A 24,443-nucleotide genomic window follows, 5' to 3' on the forward strand; every position below is an offset into this window, starting at 1 on the left:
GTCACGAATCGAAAAGTCAACAAATCTGTCGACGGACGGTCGGATGGATTTGCAAGGGCTTTGTAATGTTGACAAGGTTGTAGCGTCAGAAAGCCGCGAACAGATCTCGCCCATTTCTAATTTCGCCGGTTTATCTTCTTCTCGTAGCATCAGAGCAGACAATTATCCCGTAATGAGCGAGCTTTCGGTGATTAAACGATCTTAGCCGGAACTGCCGGTGGCGGCGGAGTGCTCGGCGAATCAACGCTGCTCGCCCCGCTGAAATTACAACTTACGCCGCCACTCGCCACCGGTAACCCTGATGAAGCATCATGAGTAAGAGCCGAGAGCTCATTTACACGACCCCCTCAGCCTAATGACTGCGTCTTGCAGCGAAAGACGCGCGCGCGCTCGCTCGCTCGCTCGCGTATTTCCTGCCGAGGCCGCGCTGAGAGAGAGCATCCCGCGTGTATCCCGCCGTGGGCAGAAAGAGAGAGAGAGAGAGAGAGAGAGAGAGAGAAAGAGAGGCGCGATATTTTTCCGTAATGAAAGCGCGCGGCTTCGTTAAAGTTTCGCCTCGGCTCTGTCGTCGTAAAAGGTCTCTCCCTCTCTTCTCTTCTCTCTGCCGGGTGCACGAGGTGAAGTCTCTCGCAGCGCTTAAAGCGGCCGAGCGGTCGCGTCGACGGGAACGACATCAGAGAGAGAGAGAGAGAGAGAGAGAGAGAGAGAGAGAGAGAGAGTTCGCGTGGCGCGGTACGACGATTGGTAGAGAGGTATGACCTTTGCCGCCGCGGAATGCAATATCGCGAGACACTTGGAGCGCTCGCGGCCGCGCGGCGATTATCGATTTCACGTGCGGCGCGGCGCGGCGCGCCGGGCCGGTACCAGTTTTCCTCGCGAACGGCTGCATTTCTGCGGCTAATCGCGCGGCTCGCACGCGCTCGAAAAGGTAGGAAGAGAGGAGAAGTGAAAGTGGCCGAGTGCGCGGAGAACAGGAGGGAAAGTAAATGAAGGTACTCTTGAACTCCGCGAGCTGTAATACGCGGGCCGTGTCGAAACGCCTTGACCGATTCGCGCGATCGAAAGTTTCGGCGATACCTTCATCATCTCGGATCGTTCCAGCGGGGGATATTCGCGCGACAGAGGCACTCGTCGTCGCGTCGCTCGTTGCGCGCTCGTTGCCGAGGATAATCCCTGTTGTATAAGCCGATTAACATCGCGAGTGTTCCACTCGCTGCGAGAAGCAGCGGAGGGGAATATCTTGCGCGCATATAATTCTCTCGCTTGAAGAAAGCTCGCTCGGAGGGATCTCGTAAAGAAACGCTCCGCGGGTCAGATCGGTGCGCGCGCGTATCTCTCTCTCTCTCTCTCTCTCTCTCTCGGCACTTCCTCATTCAAAGCGTCGTTTTATCAATCTTCCAACGCGCACTCCGCCTTTCGTCTCTCGTAAAACCGCGCACAAATTAATGCACCGCGGCCGCGCTCACCGCTGCGCGCTCAAGGCTGCTTATTTCGCTTTTTTCTCCTTACCAGCGAAGGAAAACGCTCGCGCGATTATATATTATATCACTCGGCACGTTTCTCGTAGCCTGCAATTTTCCTCGCGGCCGCGCGACTTTCAGCGTCGCGCCTCGCGCGTCGACTGCGCGGAGGGAAGATAAATTTAATGTCTCGAGACGCAAGGTCAACACTAATCGCCATCGTGCCTGCGATCGTCCCGCTCGCAAAATGCGAGTTCTGTTTTCGTCCCTCCTCCTTTTTTGCCCCTTTGCAAAGGTAGCCACGATGGACCCCCTCCCCCTCCCCCCCCCCCCCGCTCCGCCGCTGCCGGCGTCGGCAATTCATAAAATATTAATTAACGGTGTCGCCGCGCTCTTTCGATCGGGGACGGCCGCAACAATGGAAGTGATCGCGCCGAGGCGAGTCACACTGACAATCAGCATACCGGAGACGCAATTGTAAATCTTCCGTGTGACCAAGCGACGTCGGGGTAACGTCTGGTCGCGTCGGGCTTCATGAATATTCAACGAATCTCTCGACCCCGCTGAGGACTCATGCGAGGATCGTTTATTTGACTTTTATCTGCCCCGCTCATAAATCGAGTCCAATGGGACAAAGCGAGCGAATAAGATGATGCACCTCTGACTGCGCCGTAACGTCTCTCGCGTAACTCTGCTCCTCCGGCCGGCCGGCGCTGCAGGAATTGCAGCGTGGCGGAGAAAGTACCGGCGACAGGTGATTTGTTGCTGGCCGACGCTGGCGGCGGCGGCGGCGTCGGGTTCGTCGCCTCGAGTACAAAGAACGAAATCTCGGATTGCGGATTGCGAACGGCCGAGAGAGAAGTCGCGGCGTGCGACGTCTCGCCGGCCGAATTCGCGCGCCGCGCCGCGCCGCGCCGGATCGAATCGCGAGCTCGCGCTCGCGTACGGCGAACAAAGTCGCAGATGCAAGTTTCGAGACGCCGTTCGCGAAACTAAGCGCACACGCGTACGCGCTCCGCGGGAGGACTCCTTCGTCGTGATTTATCGCGACGCGAACACCGGCCGTAAATCAGCGATATCGCGGCGAGTACGCGGACGAGTTACGCCCGCGATTTATAAATCCGCGGCTATCCGAGGAACTCGCGAGACGCCGTTTCACGCAGCCTCTCGGAACCTGCGAGAGCAGCGAGTGCCTTTCTTTCTCCAGCGTCTTCGCTGGAGGACAAAAAGGGAATGGATTCTCTCCGGTGACAGTGATCCGACCCCGATGGTTTCTTCGCGGCGCGTCGCGTCGCGTTTAGTTCACAGGCGAGAGAATGCCGCCAGCTCTCTTCCTTTCCGCGCGAGCCTTCGCTTCGTATCTCGAATCCTTCGAAGGCCTTCTCCGCCACTGCGATTGCCCGCGTTTTCTGCGATCGTCGGAACGTAGAAACCACTTCCTTTGTATTCGACCGCGCGACTAACGCGCTGACAGGAAAGGGGCAGGCGGGGGCACGGATCTTCCGGTCGTGTCCTCTTTCACCTGTCACGCGTCCATTCCAGCGGATAAGCGAAGAAAGTTACGCGCCGGCTGATAACGCCTACGACACCGCGCGTTGTCATGTCGAACACGACGGATTCGCCGTCGCGTTCGAGTCGCCCGCACCTGGGCGCAACTTTCTTGCCGCCGACATTCCGCGTTGGTCAACAACCTGTTGTCGCTGATGAGGCATCGATGTAGACAGCGATCGGTTGAGCCGTCGTGGCAAATAGGAAAGTCCCCCCCCCCCCCGGTGGTTATTTGCGATCTCGCGTAGAGCCGGTCGAACGAGGGAAAACCGTTCGGCAGTTTCTTGACCGATCGCCGCCGTCGTCGTCGCCGTCGTCGTCGTCGTCGTCGTCGTCGTCGTCGTCAGCAACAGCAGCAGCACCAAGAGAACCCTAATGCCTTCGCATTTTCTAATGGCGTCGTCTTGGCGAACAGTCGGGCAAACGCTGCGCAGCTGGCGATACCGGTCGAGCAAGCCGGCGGCATAAGCCGCGGCCGGGAGATACACACCCGACGTGGCAAGCCGATAGCGAATGATTACTTTAACGGTTAATTAACGTTGGTAAATGGAGCACGTAAACGACCGGGGCGGGGGCGGCAGGGAGACTGAGAGTCGTTTCAAGGAGGCTGGTCACGCTGCTCGTGCTGCGCGCACTACAATCGGACGATGCTGCGTCCGCGTGTCTTACGTCACTTTTATTTCTCGCGATGGAGAATCGATATGAATTAGCGGTCGGGTGACGAGTCGACGAAGGTCACGGTGATTTAGAGCGGCACAACCGATTCTCTCCTCTTCCACTCGCGTCGCGGACGCGCAGCATCGTCCCCTCTCGTGTGGCCGATTTAGTTATTAGCGGGGGATTTATGGAGACACGAAAAGTAGTTTGTACCGACATGTTCGATACAAATGGCGGGATCACGCAGCGGAAATGATGATTTTACAGGCGGAATAGCGCGTACTCTCTCTGTAAGTGAAATTCGCATTACGATCTGCTCGCGACGTGAATGATGTGGTCGTGAGTTTACAAACACAGATCGAGTGCTTCGCGCTGGAGAGACGAATCACTCGCGAGTAATGCGCTTAGATTACAAGGAGGAACTCGCAACGCAACTTGTTAGAATACCACCATCGAGTGCGACACACGCACACGGTCGATTACGTCGAGCCTTAGGAGACGATCATGATCGGACAAAATGTGAGTCATTGTGTTCGCAGTGACAGTGTTCGCGGAACTCGTCTATCATTAATTACGCCGCGGAATATATCGAGGACTTTCTCGCTGTTTGCAACTCTGCGTTCGCTCGCATCGCCTCGGCCGCGCGGGAATTCGCGATCACGCGGACGATCGCGACGCGCGAATTCGAGTCAGATCGAATCAGGTGAGAGTCCATGTATGTCATTGATTGTGTCGTTAGCCAATTAAGAGTTTCTCTCGACGATTTAACGCGGAACGGAATTTCGTCGGAATTCGATGGAAGAAAATTCTCGCACGTCTCCATCGTGCGATAATCTCGAGTCATCGATCGCGAAAACGCATCGCGCGCACGCGAAGAAGCGCGTTAATTAGGCACTTTCATGACTCTCGCATTCGCGAAGAGGTTCATGTCGCGCGATTGATTCTTCCGACTCGGCGTGTAACTTCTGGCCACAATAGGACTTTCCATCCACGGCAGACACGCGCGCGCGCGCGCGCGCGCGTGTGTGTGTGTGTGTGTGTGTGTGTGCGTGTTGCCGTAATTAGAAAGTATAATCGGCGCGGCGCGTTCGTTGCAAGAGGTCTTTGTCCGCGCGCACGCTCTGCTTCCTTGATATTAATTGACAATTTATTATGATAATCAACGATACGTGTCAATTAAGGGGCACACATACACGCGCGCGCACTACGTACGGAGAAGGCAACAGATCTACGATATCCGCGAGGTCGGTCACGTTTTAGCGCTAATCTGGTTTCACGCTCGAATAATTATGCTCCGAGAGAGGCGCCTTTCTACATTCCATCGTAATACCGTACCCGCAATCTACTGTTACAGTTCTTTTCTCGTCTCTAAATTCCGCGTTGCGATAATTGCCGCGCGTGGATTTGTGAAACAATTTCAGCGTAACGCTCTTTTAATCTCCTAACGAACCACCACGCGGTGATTTTTAAATCGTTTAAGCGGACGTTTATATCGTCGTAACTCGTTGTTTCCGCGTGTATTCGCGTGCAAATCATAGTTGCACGCGTTAAACGACCGTGTCAAACGTGAACCTTTTAAACAGGTATTTCGCCTGCTCGGTTATATTTCACGGTGCTTGCTCGACGACTTTTTTTTTTTGTTTTCTTGCAACGCGCGCTTTTTGTGACGCTCCAAGCGATTCGTCGAGCGATCTCAAACTAACGAGATGCACAAACGGGATCGTGCTAGACGCGCTGAGAAATGTGATAAAATTAACATTATGCATCATTAGCATGCGATTGCTTCCTTTGAGAGATTTGGACTGTCCCAAGTGCGCAATGACGATACGCGCAAACTGGAGGAAAATAAAAGTAAGCGACGATCCACATCGAGACGGTCGAAACAGCGATCGCGGAGAAGGAGATAGCGGTACACTGATAGAAAAATATAGTTGAATTAACTATAATCTCACTATATTTTACAGTTCATTTTGGCGTCAACCATATTTTTATAGTTCGTGGAACCTGCATGATATAGTAGAACAAACACAAATATATAGTCAATGATTGTCTGAGATAATTGTTTAGTTACTTTTATCACATATATGATAATTTCTCATTCACAAATAAAGTGAGATTTAATATTCATATACAGTTACATCTGTCATCATTTAGCAAATATTCTAGTAATATTGACTATATAAAAGAGTTGCTTTTACCTACCATTTTATATTTGTATCCATACAATAATTTTAGTTTAACTTACTACAATTCTTAATAAAAAATATTATATAGTTGGTTATACCATGCCTATATCGTAATTATTGCCGATATTATGGCAATACTTACTATAAATATGATATTTCGGACTATAATTTAGTCACTATATCATTATAGTTCCAAACATCATATACTTTTCTCTCAGTGTACGACTTTGGTTCTTTTTTTTTTTACTTGTCGATACGCAAGATACGCGCGACGAGATAAATTACAAACGCACTTGCGTACTTTCACGGTGATCCATGATTCGCAGCGGTCTAGATATCACCGGTGCGTCAATGAGGGCGCGACAATGAATTAGCACATAGCTGGCGGACTTTCGTAAGGATGCGGGCTGGTTTAGCCGCGAAAACAATTAACGATAATGCGAGGCACGCGAGGCGAGCGCGCGCGCGCGGCTGGGAAGCGGAAACGGGCGCGACGGCGATTGTTAGCGTTGCGGATCACTTGGATGCGGGGCGGTGCGCGAGGCGACGCGAGAGAGCCGCCGGCTACATGAAATTTAATAATCACCCCTATGCACGCGCACGCGGCGCGCCCGTCCATCGCGCTTAAGAGGGTCGCACGCCTACTCCCGCGGCGGATTATATCTCTCGCGCCGGGACGGACCCCCTGATTAAACGATTCGAGGAGAAAGAGCAGGAGATGCATCACGACCCCTCGCAGCAATATTTCACGTGTTCTACAAACCACTCATGATCGGGAGGGCGAACCGGCAAATCGATCCGTTTCGATAGAAGATTCAATATCCCGATATTGCCGCTGCCCCGCACAGCCCCGGACAGTCTGGTGGCGGAGAGATTCAGAAATATCGTCGACGCACGCGGCGATGTTGATTTACGATTTTAATCGGCGGTCATCTCTCGCAGAGTCCAGTTTGCAGCGACCAGGCTCGTAATTACGTTGCACGGACAGTTCATGTCGATCGTATGCTGATTTTATATCGATGAGTTTGGCCGCGTGCTGCGGAGAGCGGGCTCGAATTTATGTCTGAAAGCGCGCGAAAAGGGAAAAGTGACTTTTCTCCTTCTCCCTTTCCTTGCGTCTCTTTTCTTTCTTTTCCGTGAGTAAACGTCGTATCGCACGATTACGAGTGAAACTACAAAGTCACAGCGGGAAATCGAGCAGACGCGAATTCAACCGCGTTGTTGGCGACGCGTGAAGGAATTTTTTTTTTTTTTTTTTTTTTTCTTCAACGCGCTTCCTGCTGTGGCAAAATAACACGGTAATTGGAACATATTTGTTGCTCTGAACGAATTCATGGGAGATTATATCGATGCACGTAAGTAACAACGCTTGCGTGCTATTCAATAGCGCCAATAGTGCCATTAGCGTAATAACGGCTCGTGCTTCAACATGAACGGAGGAGAAAAATCGTTCTGTCACTCGGAGATTCTTGAGGGAAACTCGTCACGTGCGCGCAGCGATGTTTGCGCGCTCGGATGCGAGCGAGGAAACATCTCGCGCGTAGCGCGCCGCACCGACGATCGGTCGAGCCGATCGTAAAAAAGAAAAGTGAACATAAGCATCTCCGGGTAATTATATTTCCCGAGGATGCGATGCGACACGCGAATTTATGAGACGCGTATCATGCGAGAACTTATCGCCGGTCAAACGAAGTAATCCAGTCGCCTGAAAGAATTCAAGCGCTCCTCTCTGTCTTTAACGAGTCAATTTTCATGTTTTTTCCGACCAACGTTGAAAATAAATCAATAACGCATTCTTTCTCCAAGAAACAGACACACCTTCGTCTCCCTTATCGATGTTGACGATATTTGAGTGGAATTGTGAAGTGGTCGCATGACCTCTCCCCCTCCCCCGGCGCATAAAGGCGCAATCAAGCGACACGTGTAGCCGTTTTAATCGTTTTTAAACGCTCGTAATTTCCGCAGCTTACCCAGTCGCAGATGCGATTATCGCTTAATGGATTGCGATAAAATGTAACACGGACTCGAATAACTCGCGTCACTCCTCCGGGGTAGACATTCGTCTCTCTTTGACGCTCACGATATCGACGCGGCGACGCGTCTATTACAGCGGCGGTTGCGGTTACGCGCACATACATTTTTTACTTACGATATTAAAGCGTTTTACGGTATGCGTGATATGCTTTATCGGGGATGAAACGCGACGCGTAATCCTGCGTCGGCCGAAATGCTGTCCGTGTGAAAATACTCTTCTCTCTCTCTCTCTCTCTCTCTCTCTCTTCCTCTCTTCCTTCTCTCTTCTTACGCAGCCCGCGCGCTGTTCACCCGTCGAACAGCTTCCGATTTTATCCCGCGCGTCCTCGATCGCATATTAATGCATCATTATGTATGTAATAAGTAAACCGCTCGGAGAAATCCTCCTCGGTCGCGGACGACTTATCGCGGACGCGTTACGTCGTCGATATTAACGCGTAACCGTGCGTGGAGCGGGATGGATCGCACGATTTCTATCCCGCGCGCGAGCGGGGCCCTGCGTCGTCCCTCGCGATCGATCGCGCGCTATTATATCCCGGTCGATTGTGGGGCGAGAGGCGAGGGAGAAAGAGAGCGCGCGCGAGTCTTTCGTCACGGACACTCGATCGGAGCAGCCCGTGTTCCAGGATGTAGCCGAGCCGTGTCTAAGTGGATTTCACGCTTCCACGAATGCGAGTACGTGTATCATCGCTCGTCGGGATATAATACCGGCGAGCGTGCGCTCGCTCGCTCGCTCGCTCCGCTCCGTGTAAACGCGCGCGTTAACCAGCCTCTTCTCCCTGCGAGCGAGTGAGCGTACTGATGCCGTGTCGCACAGTGGCCGGCTGTACCAGCTCCTCCCCGACTTATCGCGACATTATTTACCCCCATATGCCGATTTATGGCCCCTCCGTTAGGGACGGCCCCCGCGTCGGACGCCGCGGGAGGTTCCGCCTGGCGTCTCTCCGATCCGCCAGACACCACCACGGATATCGCGTCTCATCGCGGGAGGCGAGGCGCGGGGGAGCCCCGTCCCTGTCTTTTATTTTCCTCCCGCGCCCCTTCGAGTTGCGCGAGAGAGAGAGAGAGAGAGAGAGAGAGAGAGAGAGAGAGAGAGAGAGAGAGAGAGAGAGAGAGAGAGAGAGAGAGAGAGAGAGAGAGAGGGAGAGGGAGACAGAGAGAGAGATAGCTCCGGATAGGCGGATGAAATATTCGGCTGACTTCCGTTATGGCCTCTCTCACGGCGAACTTCCAAATGAAATTCTAGATAAAGTTCCCAGAGACGGAACCGAAGCCCCGAGCGTCGTAATGAGCGACGTTGGGGAAACGACCCGACCGCCCTTTGGCTCTCTCTCTCTCTCTCTCTCTCTGGCGGCGGCGGCGGCGGCGGCGGCGGCGGCGGCGGCGGCGGGATTAATGCTCGCGCTCAGATTACGATCGGGACTCGCGCTCGTCATTCGTTACTCTCACCTGCATCCTCTCGTTCGCTCGTTACAGAGACACCTGGACAAAGGGAGCGACCTTGCCGAGGCGGCGAGCGCGAGCGGGTGCGCGAGTCGCGGTCTAGCAGCATCTACGCGGATTCGGCTCCCGGCTGGAGGACAGACGCGAGTACCTGGAGGACACGTCGAGATGTTGCCTCCTGCAGGACCGCGCCTACGAGTGGGCGCAAGAGGCTCGCATGGCGAGCGACAGGAGGTCCCAGCAATTCCTCATGGCGAGGCCGCCGTTGCCGCCCGAGCACTTCAGCGAGATGATGACCTTGGCGGAGAAACTCGGCAACGAGGTCCTGCTGGAGCAATGCCGTATCGCTAGGAACAAGTGCGCGGAAGCGCTAGAAATCGCCAGGACCACCTCCGCCCCTGGGAGCCCAGCGAGGAGAAGATCCTTCGCCGCTTCCGAGTCCACCTCTTGGGACGACACTTTGATCAAAAGTAAGGCGCGCTCCCTGATCTGCGCGCGATAAATCCTTACAAACGATCGTGGTAAAGAGAGATAGAAAGAGCGGAGGTATCTTAACGTCGGGATCGCGTTTATTTCAGGAACGTCTTGGGACGACAGCGACAGTAGCGCGTCTTACGCTTGTCCGATGGAAAGCGTCGGCTCAGCTGGCAGCGGCGGCCGACCGGTGCTGGACAACATCGCCGAACTTCGGGAGAGCGCCGAGCAGCTGCTGGACTCGCCGCCACGGACACCCCCGCGAAGCCCGGCACCGCGGAGGCTGGTGAAGCCACCGGTGAATTCTCACCTGCACAGATCAGCCAGCATCGCGCCGGGGATGAAGACGAAAAAGTACGCTTTCTCTCTCTCTCTCTCTCTCTGTCGTGTGTTGCCGCGCACGTTTGAAAAGTTAGAAAAATTCGAGTTAAAGAGAAAAGTTAAAAAAAAAAAACGCGCTGAGTTTCACCTCGTCGCCGCGCGCGCGATTAATTCGGTTGAAATGGTCGAGAGGCGAAATTAATTAGTTACACGAACATCAGCAGTCGAGCGATCAAAACTCGTTGAGGACGTTGGTATCGGGTTAATTGGGAATAAAATGTCACGATATTATCGCCACGTCTAGGCGCGTCAGCATGTCCTACGCGCGTCGCTTGATATTCCGTCTCGTCGCCGCGTCGTTAGAGCAGCGATCTATTGTTCCTCCTCGTAATTTCCTCGTACGAATTCTTACACGTATGCGACTTGGTTTTAACGAGGAATTTCACCTTGCAGAACAATACTGCTCATAATGAGGGAGATGATACAGACTGAACGGGACTACGTGAAATCCCTCGAGTACATAATAGAGGTAATTGCCACGCTTACGTCGTTAGACACCTTCGCTTAGCATAATTTCGCCGTACCTCGACGTATTCTCAACATGTAGCACACGTGTAAATTTTTCCCTGCGTAGAACTACATACCGGAACTCGTGCGAGAGGACATCCCGCAGGCGCTCCGTGGCCAGAGGAACGTGATTTTCGGGAATGTCGAGAAGATATACGAATTTCACAGCCAGCACTTTCTGCGCGAATTGGAGCAGTGCGAGCAATCGCCCATGTTAGTGGGACAGTGTTTCCTCAGACATGTGAGTTCTGATCGTATCTTGCTGTTGATCGTAAACAATACTGCACGTCTCCTCAGGTAGATTAGAAAAGATAAGACGTTGTGTGTGCGAATCGCTGTCTCGCAGGAGAAGAAGTTTTATCTCTACGCCCTGTACAATAAAAACAAGCCAAACTCGGACTCGCTCATGGCGGAATACGGCACGAGCTTCTTCAAGCAGAAGCAGCTGGAGCTGGGCGACAAAATGGACCTCGCCAGTTACCTGCTGAAGCCGGTCCAGCGAATGGGCAAATACGCTCTGTTACTTCAGCAATTAGTCAAAGCCGGCACGGATCTGTCGGAGCAATTGTCCGGCAAGGAGGAGAAGGAGGAGAAAGAGGACAGCATGAAACCGATGGTCGAGGGTGAGGCGGATTTGAGAGCGGCCGAGCAGATGGTACGATTTCAGCTGCGCCACGGAAACGATCTTCTGGCGATGGATTCGCTTCGCGATTGCGACGTAAGTCCCGTTTCATTGCGATTAAAATCAACAAGCAAAACATTGTATCGAGAATACATATATATATATATATCTTCCGGCGAACAAACCAAATACCAAAGACGCGGCGGCGGCACCCGTCAATATTGTAGTTGGTCACGCAAGATGTGCAATCTTCCTTCGTAGGTAAACGTGAAAGAACAAGGCAGACTGCTGCGGCAAAACGAGTTTTTAGTCTGGCAAGGAAAGGGCAAGAAGTGCCTGCGTCAAGTTTTCTTATTCGAAGATCTTATACTTTTTAGCAAAGCGAGGAGATTCCCCGACAGGAAGGTAAGAAGGACCTGCGCGTGTAGATTTCTCCACACGCTGCGGACGCGCGCGCTTTCTTATTTCGTCAGATATCGCCGATGCGTGTGCGTTTCTTCTTCCAGAATCTTGACATTTACATCTACAAACATAGCATTAAGACGACGGACATCGGTCTGACCGCCGTTATCGCGGACTCGCCCACTAAATTCGAGATCTGGTTCCGCAAGCGGAAACCGGGCGACACGTACACGCTGCAGTGCGCGAGCGAGGACATCAAGAAGGCCTGGACCGAGGAACTTAGCAACCTTCTGTGGAAACAGGCGCTTCGAAACAGAGGTGACTCGTCGTCTTCGCTTCGTTCGTCCTTCGTTTGAAAAGAGAAAACCGCCCGCAGGAGCGATTAATAATCTACGGCGTTTTTGCTGTGTTTAGAAGTGCGCCTGGCGGAGATGTCGAGCATGGGCATTGGGAACAAACCGTGTTTAGATATAAGGCCTAGTGCGGATCAGATTAACGATCGCTCCATCAGCGTAGCTCAACTCTCTAAGAGTACGTACGGCAATAATACTTTCTTGAAAATCCGTTCTTCCGCTTCGTTGGTCGACGAGTGAGTTTGAGACGACGACTTGGGTTTGCCCACAGCACCTAGATTCAGAAACTCTATAGCGGTGTCGATGTCGGAGGATTCCAGTCGCTGCAGCAGGAGACCGCATAGCGTGATCTCCGTTAGTTCGTCCTCGAGCAGCGGCGGCAGCAGCGGCCCCCCTACGACACTCAATCTCGGATTGGACACAAGCCCGCGACCTCATCATCGTAGTACCACGCTCAACAGCCAGTGCAGCGTCGGTCAGTATATTTTTGTATCAACAAACTGTCGATCTACAATCTTCCGTGTATTGCACGTTTATCTTTCTCACTTCGTACAGAAAGCGGTATTATCGCTGATATCTCGATCGTGTCGGACGACGGAGGTGATGGCACCGAGAGAAGTCATTGGAATTCCACGTTGGAGAGTCCTACGTCGCATTTACCTACGACCTCCACCCCCTTGCAGTCGCCGACCAGCGCGACGGCGGCAACGGTTACGCCCGCTTCTTCGACCGATACGAATCTCACGTCTTACGATCAAGACATGTCTATTAATCTGTGAATCCTTCTCGACACGGGGAACAGTCGCGAAGAAGCGATAGTGTATATCATCGATTCACTTGCAAGTTTGTGTTACGATCACGGAGAACGTGACACGTCGTCGTGGCATATTTAGTTAGGTGCAATGAGGCAATATCGTCGCACGCGTACTGTAGCATTAGGGCGACATTTGCAGCCTTGAGCAATTGATAGTTCAATGACGTAACGATGGGAAAGAACACCAAGTCGCATGCAATTCGGTAGGTCGCCGCATTACGCTTAACACGTGTGCCCAGCTACGAGTTTGTAATCGCATTACATAAACGTAGATTATTTTCCTAAGGCTGCGGAGATGGTACCGAATCAGACCGGCGTTTTACAGCTCCCGAGTGAGAATCTCATCTGTCTGTGAATCTATCTTTTGATACGCTTCGAAATCCACAGATCCATGTGAGATCGCGTAACCGTTACCTATGAAGCTCACCGAGAATCTTTTTGAAGTAATAGCAACCTGTATTTTCTTATGCTGTCATTGATTTCACGTATGTGCTCAAGACGACGCTAGATAGACGTGTGCTACCAAATGTAAGATTGCATGTCGGGATATGCTACAGTACTATAAACGATATGCACTGGTCGCCATCCTCATTTACACTGGCATTCCTGATTACAGCGGCGGGAAATCCCATAAAATTTCCGGTGACTTTTACGATAATTTTATACTTTTATTTATATCATAGTTATAAAATAAATAGTAATATTCCAACTCCACATTGTGTTCGCGCTTTATTACATTAAGGAAAATATATGATCGTCTTAGAAAGAGAGAGAGGGAGAGGGGGGAGAGAGAGAGAGAGAGAGAGAGAGAGAGAGAGAGAGAGGGGGAGAGAGAGAGAGAGAGAGAGAGAGAGAGAGAAAGAGAAAAATGCAGTTTTTCGCATAGAAGAAAATATATATTTTCCTTATTACCATCCATTATCGTGACTATTTCGATGATGCTTCCACCGAGATTTATTGGAGACTATATGTTCAGGAATGTCAAATCAATGCGCACACATACTAATTTGTAATATAATGTAATATTAAAGGTTTATACGACGTAGCCACACAGGTAATATAATCGATAATTATATATATATATATATATATATATATATGTATATGTATATATATATATATAATTTTCAGATTATATATATATATATATTATATATATATTATATTCTTCTTATGTCAGTCATTTGTAAAATCTTTTATCACCCGTCGTAGATGTAAACCTAACTCTGGCCTGTACTAGAAAGCCAAATTTCTTTTTACGAAGTACTATTATGTTTAAGGAATAAAGTTGTTTTGATACATGTGTGGATCAATGTTTTGGAACAGCTTAGGATCAATTAAAATGGTAAGCTTGCCTTAAGACAATCCACACTCCATATTCCAATGTTTTCATATCAAATCTGTTGGTTCAACCATGCAGAATCACTCGTGACACCTTGCCTGCGATAACCTCTAACTGAAAGTATCACTTGTAGTGTATAACACATGATTGTTTAAAACACATGCAATTGTATGATTTGTAATTAAGCATCTTTCAAGAGATATATCTGATTATATATATATAAAGGAAACAATGATTGATCCCAAGAGTCTTCTTTCAAATAAACGTGACATTGAAACAACATTGAAACTGTCGCGTGATTCTGCATTGTTACACCGCTTCCAAGTAAGACGGTTCATTAGCCATCCTTATATTGCCAAGGTCTGCCAAGGTATCGTAAGTATACCTTATGGACAATGACCAAACTGTTTATTTGATATTTCGTGGACAAAAGTCTAAGTATTTAGAAGCGTAGATGTAGATCGTAGGATGTTGCAAAGAGTTTCTGGCGCAGTCCGATGCACCCTATTCTATTATGGTTTAATTACTTAATCATGTTAATTTACAATTATTTGCAATCAAAAGTAATTAATTGCATTTACTTGATTTTAAATTATGACACGAGTATGCCATAAGTACATCGGCGGTGCACCTGGCTGAGCATCCCTCATCTTCGAAAGTAAAACTAAGCGAAAGAAAGTAAGCAATTTCTATTTTCCACAAGTCTGAATGCGTGTTTGGTGTTGCTTTTGAATTTAGGGATGTTGGAATAACATTAATGATAAACATAGTACCTTGTAAGAGAAAAGATATGCCGATATAGTCACTTAATATTATACACACCGCGTGCGCGCACGCGCGCGTTTTTAGATATTTATTAATATTTTTTTAAGTATATGAAACACTTTTTAGTCCCTATAGATTAAGTATTTTCATTATGAATGAAATGTATATATTACATTTAATAACACGATTATTTCAGTATTGTACCGTGTCTAACACCGATGTATTTTATTACTTGCTAAATATACTGTATTGGGTGCCTTTTGTAGAGAACTCAAGTTCTTCACCAGTGTTATTTTCCTATATTGTTATATTCCCGATACATAATATGCGAGAGTAAATTCGCACGTGATTCGATCAGTTCTCACAATCACGTGTATTGTATATATTATAGAAAATAATAGATTTGTAGTTTTAATAATTTACACGTAATTAGGTCAGTGTATACATACAAAACGATTTTATATCTTGGTCGACATATTTTTCTTATGTTGCTGAGTGTCGCGAATCATTTTCTCCAAATAATCCGATTCAGTCTGTTTCAAGTTTAACATATCCATGGTATAATATCGTAAATTGATATCAATTTATCATTAGCACGATACACAATATATATCTGTGTTATATTTTATTTATAACTTTTACTCGGATGCATACTTATGATTGTAGCAAATCATAGATAGATAAGCAACTAGCACGTTTAAAATGTTGCGAAACACGATACGTATATTGAATAGCTTGAAGCGACATCAAGGCACGCGAAAGGCATACTAACATCATTGTTTCATAAAAACGAAACCTACCTATCCTTATCTTGAACATGCCTGTACATAACAGGACACTTGCGAGTTATAGATATTTGCTGCAAGTAACAATTTCACCAAAGATATGCAAAGTACGGTAATATCACTGTACATTGCAAAGTAGACCGTCTATACTCTTTAAGAAAATTTAATAAAAATTTAGACTTAATCAGTTGTGCAAACTTGTTTTAATTTTTTTCAATTAAATAAATATAAAAAATAATTTTAACTATGATGTCAGAAATATTAAAAAATAAAAAAGAAACAAATGTGAGATATAGTAAAACGTACAAATATCGTAACAATTTAAAATTACACAATATTACATTTCTTTGTATGTTTAATACTAATATCACATTTTGACGAAATAATGTTTCGTCACAACTGCTTTTTGTCCATTTCTAAATTTTCAGGACAAGAAGTAGATTTTTTAACATTATTGACATCGGCAACTGATTCGTTAGATGTTTCAAATTTGTATGTGTCTATATGTTTCTTCTTCAACAATGATCCTCCTGTAAAACCTAGAGAGAAATATGCCTACTATGTTTATCCCCTATTTATGCTCGTATTATATACCATAAGGGACATGGCTTTAACAAATTCTACATCCCATTTAGAATTAACTCATGTCAAAACTCACCTAAAATACCACAGCCTAAAGCAGTTAGTCCACCAATTTTCAATCCTGCTATCAAACCTATAGGTCCTCCGATACATGTGCCTAGTACAGCGCCTGCTAGGGGATAAGCAGCAGCCTTGTATCTTAAAGCTTTCTCCAAAAACTTTGAACCCTTCTTCACATTTACCTGGGTTTCTTCAACATTCTTTTCTGTATTAACAACCATTTCTTTCTGATCCTATTTGAAAAAGAAAAATTTGTTGATATGTATATACATTAATTATAAAGCATATACGGTAAAGTCTTCAAGCTGATGCATACATATTTTAAAATTATTCTTTTCTTTTAGCGAAGATTGGCAGCAGTATTAATTGTGTTTTCATATTTTATTATATGAAACCATGAACTCACATGTACAACTTTATCAAACTCAATAAAAAGCTCTTGTAACTGTTGTATGTCGCCTTGCAAAGAGTTCCAGACTTGCAAACAATCTTGTTGATGCTGCAAATCTTCCTGTTGCGCTTCTAACTGAACATTTGCAACTGGATGTGGTAATTGATTTCCACTTACTGGTGACGATGGTGGCGATAACCACAAATTTAACTCCATATCTGTAAGTGTATATTTATACTATTATATATATGTACATTGAATCTTTAACTTGTATTTTTATGTAGATCAAAGTCGACAATATTGTGTACACATGTGTCAAATCTCTTACCCAAGTATTCTCTAATTGCATCCATGATGCTCGTTCGTGCTTTTGCTGTTAACTTATCAAATTGTTCAATGTCACTGTCAAGCACTTGTGCTCTTAGAGTATCCATTTGATACAATAATTCCTTCAGCTGTTTAATAATTCTGGAGACATTTGCGTGTTCTCTTTGGATTCGTTCCCAATCGCGCTGATCTTGATACTATAAGACAAATTATTTTGTCTGATTGTGAGAAGGATAAGAGAGAAATGTGCAAATTCTTAGAATATGAAACAACTATAATACCTTTTTAATGTTGCTCCTGTATCGTTGTAATAGGTCAACATGGTGTGGAATAGCGACATTAAAATTATTAATTTGGATCTCTAAGCGCCTAATAGGCTGCTTGATCGTAAGATTCTCAAAGTCCGACATATCTTTTGCGACGTTCTATTTTACACTTGTTCGCTTTACACCCTTTCTATATCTTTATGATAAATGTTTATCAGTCGTGGGTCATTCTTTCAAAGAGTTCACTTGTTAAAACATTTCACAGTAAACTTTACTTTAAATGTCTTTCGCGAGAAAGAATGTTAATCGACAATGGCATACTGTCGGGTGCGATTTTACTAGTAAATTTATGCGTATCTTGTCCTGTCCAAAATAACCACAATCATCTGTTGATTACAAACACACATTAATGCGAGACATGACAAGTATTCTACGAGCTGTTGGTACAGATAGTGGCGGCTCGTAGCAGGGATCCGTTGAAAGTAACGAGCACCGACGAAATACTATAAAGACTGTTGGCTCAGAGAGGAACGTGAGAGCGGCCAACACGGTGTTATCGACGACACCGACTTTCCGCACTGGGAAAGGGCGCCATCTGCATCCATTTTGAGAGGGGAACTACGATGCTACGATCCACTTTTAGGTCTTGGTGGTAAAATCTGAATGTGGTGGAAGTCCGTGCTACATCCACTTTCAAGCGGTTTATGTCCGTGATGCAACCATAGTTACTATCTCTATGCCAGACAATAGGTCTGTTCATTTTGTCTGCTGAACTGGTGTTAAATGTTATTTATTATCATTGAATATTAGATAAAAAGTAGAAGAGTTATTGTCCGCAGCGAATAATCCAACATTTAATAAGAACGGGACAAAATTCGCATGAGATGAAATTCCACTCTTTAACGCTACCATGACCTTTAATTATTTTCCGAAAACAGCGTTACAACAACTTTGACATTCTGTCCAATTAGTTGCTAACATATTTTCTAATAGTACACATTCCTCTTTAATTAAAATAAAGCTAACAAATATCCGATGCTTCGACAGAATAATTTTCTTTATTCTATCCCCCGCCCCTCCTTAAATCTACTTTACAAATATCTTACATCTACCCGCTCGCTTATAATTAATTAATTTATAATCTCTTATAATTAATTGTTCGCTTATCATCTATTCTTATACATATGTATATATCTATATTTCTATGCCGCTGTTACTCCTATAATTCTTATTTCTTAACGCCGATTTTCGCTTTCCTCCATTCATTCCATTCCTTCACAATTTCTCCCTCGCTCTCTCTCTCATCCTTTTAATCCTCCTCGTCCTCCCTCTCGCTCCCTCCACTCCTCAACCTATCTCATTCCCCCTCTCCCTCCCCCCTCTCCTAGCAGCTTTTCTTCAACCTATCTCCATCCCTCTCCCTCCCCCCCAATCGTGCACGATCAATATTTAATTTATTCATCAAATCAACGCGGATAAATGAACGATTCGTATCAATTTTTTCTTTTCTTATAGTACAATGAAAGAGTAAATCAGTATCGAAAATTAAATATTGATTAATACCATAAATCAGTGTCAGAAAATTGTCCAAGTGCAATGACAATTTGTTCTTATTTTTCAGGTACTTCCCCCTCTAATTTACTCAACAAATTAACTCGGTTAAACGAACGTATCAATTTTTCTTTTCTTATAAAGAAATGAGAGAATAAATCAGTACCGAAAACCGAACACCGATCAATACCTAATTTTTTCATCAAATTAACGCGGATTGATAAACAATTCGCATTAATTTTCTGTTTTGTTATAGAGAAATGAAAGAGTAAATCAGTACCGAAAATCGAATATCGATTAATACCATAAATCAGTGTCAAAAAATTGCACACGTGCAATGACAATTTGTTCTTATTTTTCAGGTACATACCCCCCTAATCTTATTCAATAAATTAACTCGGATAAACGAACGATTCGTCTCAATTTTCTTGTCTTATAAAAAAATGAGAAGATAAATCAGTACCGAAAATCGAAGACCGTTCAATATATAATTTTTTCATCAAATTAACGGAGATAAATGAACAATTCGCCTGAATTTTTTCTTTTTTATAGAAAAATGAAAGCAGAAATCAGTACCGAAAATCAAATACCGATCAATATCGAATTTATTCATCAAATTAATGTGGATAAACAAACGATTTGTATCAATCTTTTTTCTTTTATAGAGAAATCAAAGACTAAATCAGTACCGAAAACCGGATATTGATCAATATTATAAATCAGCGTTAGAAAATTGTCTAAGTGCAATGACAAGTTGTTTTCATCTTGCAGGTACTTACCCCACTAATTTACTCAACAAATTAAGTCGGATAAAAGAAAGATTCGTATCAATTTTTATTCTCTTATAAAGAAATTAGAGATTTAGTCACTACCGAAAAATGAAGACCGATCAATATTTAATTTATTCATCAAATTAACGCGGATAAATGAACCATTCGTATCAATTTTTTCTTTTCTTATAGAAAAATGAACGAGTAAACCAGTACCGAAAATCGAATATCGAATAATATTATAAATCAGTGTTAGAAAATTGTCCAAGTGCAATGACAATTTGTTCTCATTTTTCAGGTACTTACCCTTCTAATTTACTCAACAAATTAACTCGGTTAAACGAACGATCCGTATCAATTTTTCTTTTCTTATAAAGAAATGACAGAATAAATCAGTACCGAAAATTGAGGACCGATCAATATTTAGTTTATTCATCAAAATAACGCGGATAAATGAACGATTCGTATGAATTCTTTTTTCTTATAGAAAAATGAAAAAGTAAACCAGTACCGAAAATCGAATACCGAATAATACTATAAATCAGTGTTAGAAAATTGTCCAAGTGCAATGACAATTTGTTCTCATTTTTCAGGTACTTACCCCTCTAATTTACTCAACAAATTAACTCGGTTAAACGAACGATCCGTATCAATTTTTCTTTTCTTATAAAGAAATGACAGAATAAATCAGTACCGAAAATTGAGGACCGATCAATATTTAATTTATTCATCAAAATAACGCGGATAAATGAACGATTCGTATGAATTCTTTTTTCTTATAGAAAAATGAAAAAGTAAACCAGTACCGAAAATCGAATACCGAATAATACTATAAATCAGTGTTAGAAAATTGTCCAAGTGCAATGACAATTTGTTCTCATTTTTCAGGTACTTACCCCTCTAATTTACTCAACAAATTAACTCGGTTAAACGAACGATCCGTATCAATTTTTCTTTTCTTATAAAGAAATGACAGAATAAATCAGTACCGAAAATTGAGGACCGATCAATATTTAATTTATTCATCAAAATAACGCGGATAAATGAACGATTCGTATGAATTCTTTTTTCTTATAGAAAAATGAAAGAGTAAATCAGTACCGAAAATCGAATACCGAATAATACTATAAATCAGTGTTAGAAAATTGTCCAAGTGCAATGACAATTTGTTCTCATTTTTCAGGTACTTACCCCTCTAATTTACTCAACAAATTAACTCGGTTAAACGAACGATCCGTATCAATTTTTCTTTTCTTATAAAGAAATGACAGAATAAATCAGTACCGAAAATTGAGGACCGATCAATATTTAATTTATTCATCAAAATAACGCGGATAAATGAACGATTCGTATGAATTCTTTTTTCTTATAGAAAAATGAAAGAGTAAACCAGTACCGAAAATCGAATATCGAATAATACTATAAATCAGTGTTAGAAAATTGTCCAAGTGCAATGACAATTTGTTCTCATTTTTCAGGTACTTACCCCTCTAATTTACTCATCAAATTAACTCGGTTAAACGAACGATCCGTATCAATTTTTCTTTTCTTATAAAGAAATGAGAGAATAAATCAGTACCGAAAATTGAAAACCGGTCAATATTTAATTTATTCATCAAAATAACGCGGATAAATGAACGATTCGTATGAATTTTTGTTTTCTTATAGAAAAATGAAAGAGTAAACCAGTACCGAAAATCGAATATCGAATAATACTATAAATCAGTGTTAGAAAATTGTCCAAGTGCAATGACAATTTGTTCTCATTTTTCAGGTACTTACCCCTCTAATCTTATTCAACAAATTAACTTATATAAACGAACGATTCGTATCAATTATTTTTGTCTTTTAAAAAAATGAGAAAATAAATCAGTACCGAAAACCGAATATCGATTAATACCATAAATCAGTATCATAAAATTGTCCAAGTGCAATGACAATTTGTTCTCATCTTTCAGGTACTTACCCCTCTAATTTACTCAACAAATTAACTCGGATAAACGAACGGTTCATATCAATTTCTTGTCTTATAAAACAATGAGAAAATAAATCAGTACCGAAAATCGAAGACCATTCAATATCTAATTTTTTCATCAAATTAACGCGGATAAATGAACAATTTGTATCAATCTCTTTTTCTTTATAGAGAAATCAAAGACTAAATCAGTATCGAAAATCGGATATTGATTAATACTATAAATCAGCGTTAGAAAATTGTCTAAGTGCAATGACAAGTTGTTTTCATCTTGTAGGTACTTACCCCACTAATTTATTCAACAAATTAAGTCGGATAAAAGAACGATTCGTATCAATTTTTATTCTCTTATAAAGAAATTAGAGAATCAGTCAGTACAGAAAATTGAAGACCGATCAATATTTAACTTATTCATCAAATTAACGCGGATAAATGAACGATTCGTATTAATTTTCTGTTTTCTTATAAAGAAATGAAAGAATAAATCAGTACCGAAAATCGAATATCGATTAATACCATAAATCAGTGTTAAAAAATTGCCCACGTGCAATGACAATTTGTTCTTATTTTTCAGGTACTTACCCCTCTAATCTTATTCAACAAATTTACTCGGATAAACGAACGATTTGTATCAATTTTTTGTCTTATAAAAAAATGAGAAAATAAATCAGTACCGAAAACCGAAGACTGATCATCAATACCATAAATCAATGTCAAGAAAATTGTCCAAGTGCAATGACAAGTTGTTTTCATTTTGCAGATACTTATCCCATTAATTTACCCAATGAATTAAGTCGGATAAAAGAACGATTCGTATTCAATTTTTATTCTGTTATAAAGAAATTAAAGAATCAGTCAGTACCGAAAATTGAAGACCGATCAATATTTAATTTATTCATCAAATTAACGCGGATAAATGAACGATTCGTATGAATTTTTTTTTCTTATAGAGAAATGAAAGAGTAAATCAGTACCGAAAATAGAATATCGATCAATATCGTAAATCAGTGTCAGAAAATTGTCCAAGTGCAATGACAATTTGTTCTCATTTTTCAGGTACTTACTCCTCTAATTTACTCAACAAATTAACTCGGTTAAACGAACGATCCGTATCAATTTTTCTTTTCTTATAAAGAAATGAGAGAATAAATCAGTACCGAAAATTGAAAACCGGTCAATATTTAATTTATTCATCAAATTAACGCGGATAAATGAACTAGTCGTATCAATTTTTTTTCTTGTAGAGGAGTGAAAGAGTAAATCAGTACCGAAAATCGAATATCGATCAATACCAGAAATCAGTGTCAGAAGATTGTCCAAGTGCAATGACAATTCGTTCTCATTTTTCAGGTTTGATAAAAAAAAAAGTCTTTTCCGAGTCGAAATATTAATTCTACATTGATCCTGCAAATTGCATCCAATTTGAAAAATCAATACAGAATGTCTAGATGTGCAATAGTGAACAAGCTTTGTCCTACCTGAACGTTACATCTGGCTAATCTCGCAGTCTTGCCCATGATGAGTCTTCAACAGCGACGTATTCCGCAGTTATTACTCGTTTATCTCGATAATGTATATGTACTTAATCCTTATATTCTTAATTTAAATGAGCAATTTCTGTTGGTGTTGATTATATATTCGCTTAACAGCGCAAGAAAGAAAACAAAGATAAAAACGTAAATAGAACTGCCTTTGTTAGAACTGCGCGTGAGATAAATATATAAGGATTAAATAATCATATAAGAATTAGAGGAAATGGGGAGATGAAAAACACTTTTAATTCTCATCATTCTCAAAGTTCTTTTTTCCTTTTTTCTTCTCTTTTTTTTTCTTTTCTTTTTTCTAATGAGAATGATGAGAATTGTAGCTCTCAAAAGAGCTGAAGCTGCAAAAAGACAACGGTTATGTCTAATAATGCTGTTTCACTAATAGAGATTTTAATTCAGATTCGGTACAATAAGAAAGATAAACAAGAATGAGAAACGGACATTCTAGCAGATTCTAAACGAAAACAGCAATTTGAGCATTATTAGACGAATAAAAATCAACACTTGTAAAATTTATATCAGATTGTGAGATCATTATTCATAGTTTTCTAAATTATGTGCAATTTTTCATTGAGAACATAATTAAAAATTTGTATTTATAAACCTTAGCTTGCCTCAGCAACCTTGCTTGAATAGACATTCATATTTTATGAGAAGAGAAAAGTAGAACTCATGTTACGTGAAATTAGGTTAACGAATAATCAAATCTCAAGCTATTTTATTTTTTTTCAGATGATAAACTATGAATGCTGATCTAATTTCGACTCGGGTATGTCCTTACTTCGAGTAAGGTCCGTTAAAATCAGAAAAATAATAATGCGTAATAATAATAACTCGAGATACCTCGAATACCATACATGATGTATCGTTGTCCTCGGCTACGTCTCTCGGCGCGCTCCAAGTCCTCTCTCCATCCTGACTTCTCGATCCGACGTCCTCCTCCTGGTCTCCGTCGCAGCACCTCCGGATACTCCATCGTAGCACTGGCGACGACACTGACTCTAACTCTAACACTCGCGCAAGTAAGATTCGGGGACAAAGAAACGCGTATTAACCGCGATACGACTACCGACACTCGTACTGCGTCGCGGTATGCGCGTCGTTCGTCGGCCCGAGGCGCAATGTCCTTTCCGCAATCACGGAGTCATACATAAGCGTACAAAAACAAACTTTCGAGGAGGCACGGTTACCCCCCACCAGT

The 24,443-nt window shown here is 43.5% G+C and overlaps 2 protein-coding genes across 3 annotated transcripts in view; one reads left to right on the top strand and one right to left on the bottom strand.

Annotated features, from left to right (window-relative positions):
* LOC105189000 (uncharacterized) overlaps positions 1–13,507 on the top strand; it is a 338,666-nt gene extending 325,159 nt beyond the window's left edge. Inside the window, 11 exon segments of the mRNA XM_019844040.2 lie at positions 9,362–9,429; positions 9,431–9,798; positions 9,907–10,156; positions 10,577–10,652; positions 10,758–10,931; positions 11,037–11,408; positions 11,574–11,717; positions 11,819–12,032; positions 12,129–12,245; positions 12,339–12,542; positions 12,623–13,507. Coding sequence (XP_019699599.2) covers positions 9,362–9,429; positions 9,431–9,798; positions 9,907–10,156; positions 10,577–10,652; positions 10,758–10,931; positions 11,037–11,408; positions 11,574–11,717; positions 11,819–12,032; positions 12,129–12,245; positions 12,339–12,542; positions 12,623–12,846 — 2,211 coding nt within the window. The 3' untranslated portion in view covers positions 12,847–13,507.
* A 2,522-nt stretch (positions 13,508–16,029) lies between these two features.
* Syx17 (syntaxin 17) lies at positions 16,030–17,901 on the bottom strand. Of its 2 annotated transcripts, none has more exons than XM_025306522.1 (5): positions 17,415–17,901; positions 17,135–17,330; positions 16,984–17,024; positions 16,432–16,648; positions 16,030–16,312 (listed from the first exon to the last, which is right to left on the bottom strand). In XM_025306522.1, exons 1-5 carry the CDS (start codon positions 17,541–17,543, stop codon positions 16,167–16,169), a joined length of 729 nt encoding a protein of 242 aa, XP_025162307.1. In that variant the 5' UTR covers positions 17,544–17,901; the 3' UTR covers positions 16,030–16,166. The 2 variants fall into 2 exon arrangements, with proteins under 2 accessions (XP_025162307.1, XP_011149070.1); XM_011150768.3 differs by having other exon boundaries at positions 16,031–16,312; positions 16,822–17,024; positions 17,415–17,898.
* Positions 17,902–24,443: the final 6,542 nt, after the last annotated feature.

This window comes from Harpegnathos saltator, unplaced genomic scaffold, assembly GCF_003227715.2.
Source record: "Harpegnathos saltator strain DR-91 unplaced genomic scaffold, Hsal_v8.6 scaffold785, whole genome shotgun sequence".
NCBI classification, from domain to species: domain Eukaryota; kingdom Metazoa; phylum Arthropoda; class Insecta; order Hymenoptera; family Formicidae; genus Harpegnathos; species Harpegnathos saltator.

Bases quoted from the DNA above. Each gene is read 5' to 3' on its own strand.
- Syx17 (XM_011150768.3), bottom strand. From the start codon at position 17,543: ATGTCGGACTTTGAGAATCTTACGATCAAGCAGCCTATTAGGCGCTTA. The intron at 17,331-17,414 runs GTATTATAGTTG...TTTGTCTTATAG, and splicing joins ACAGGAGCAACATTAAAAAG to TATCAAGATCAGCGCGATTG. The intron at 16,649-16,821 runs GTGAGTTCATGG...TTTTTCAAATAG, and splicing joins AGTTTGATAAAGTTGTACAT to GATCAGAAAGAAATGGTTGT.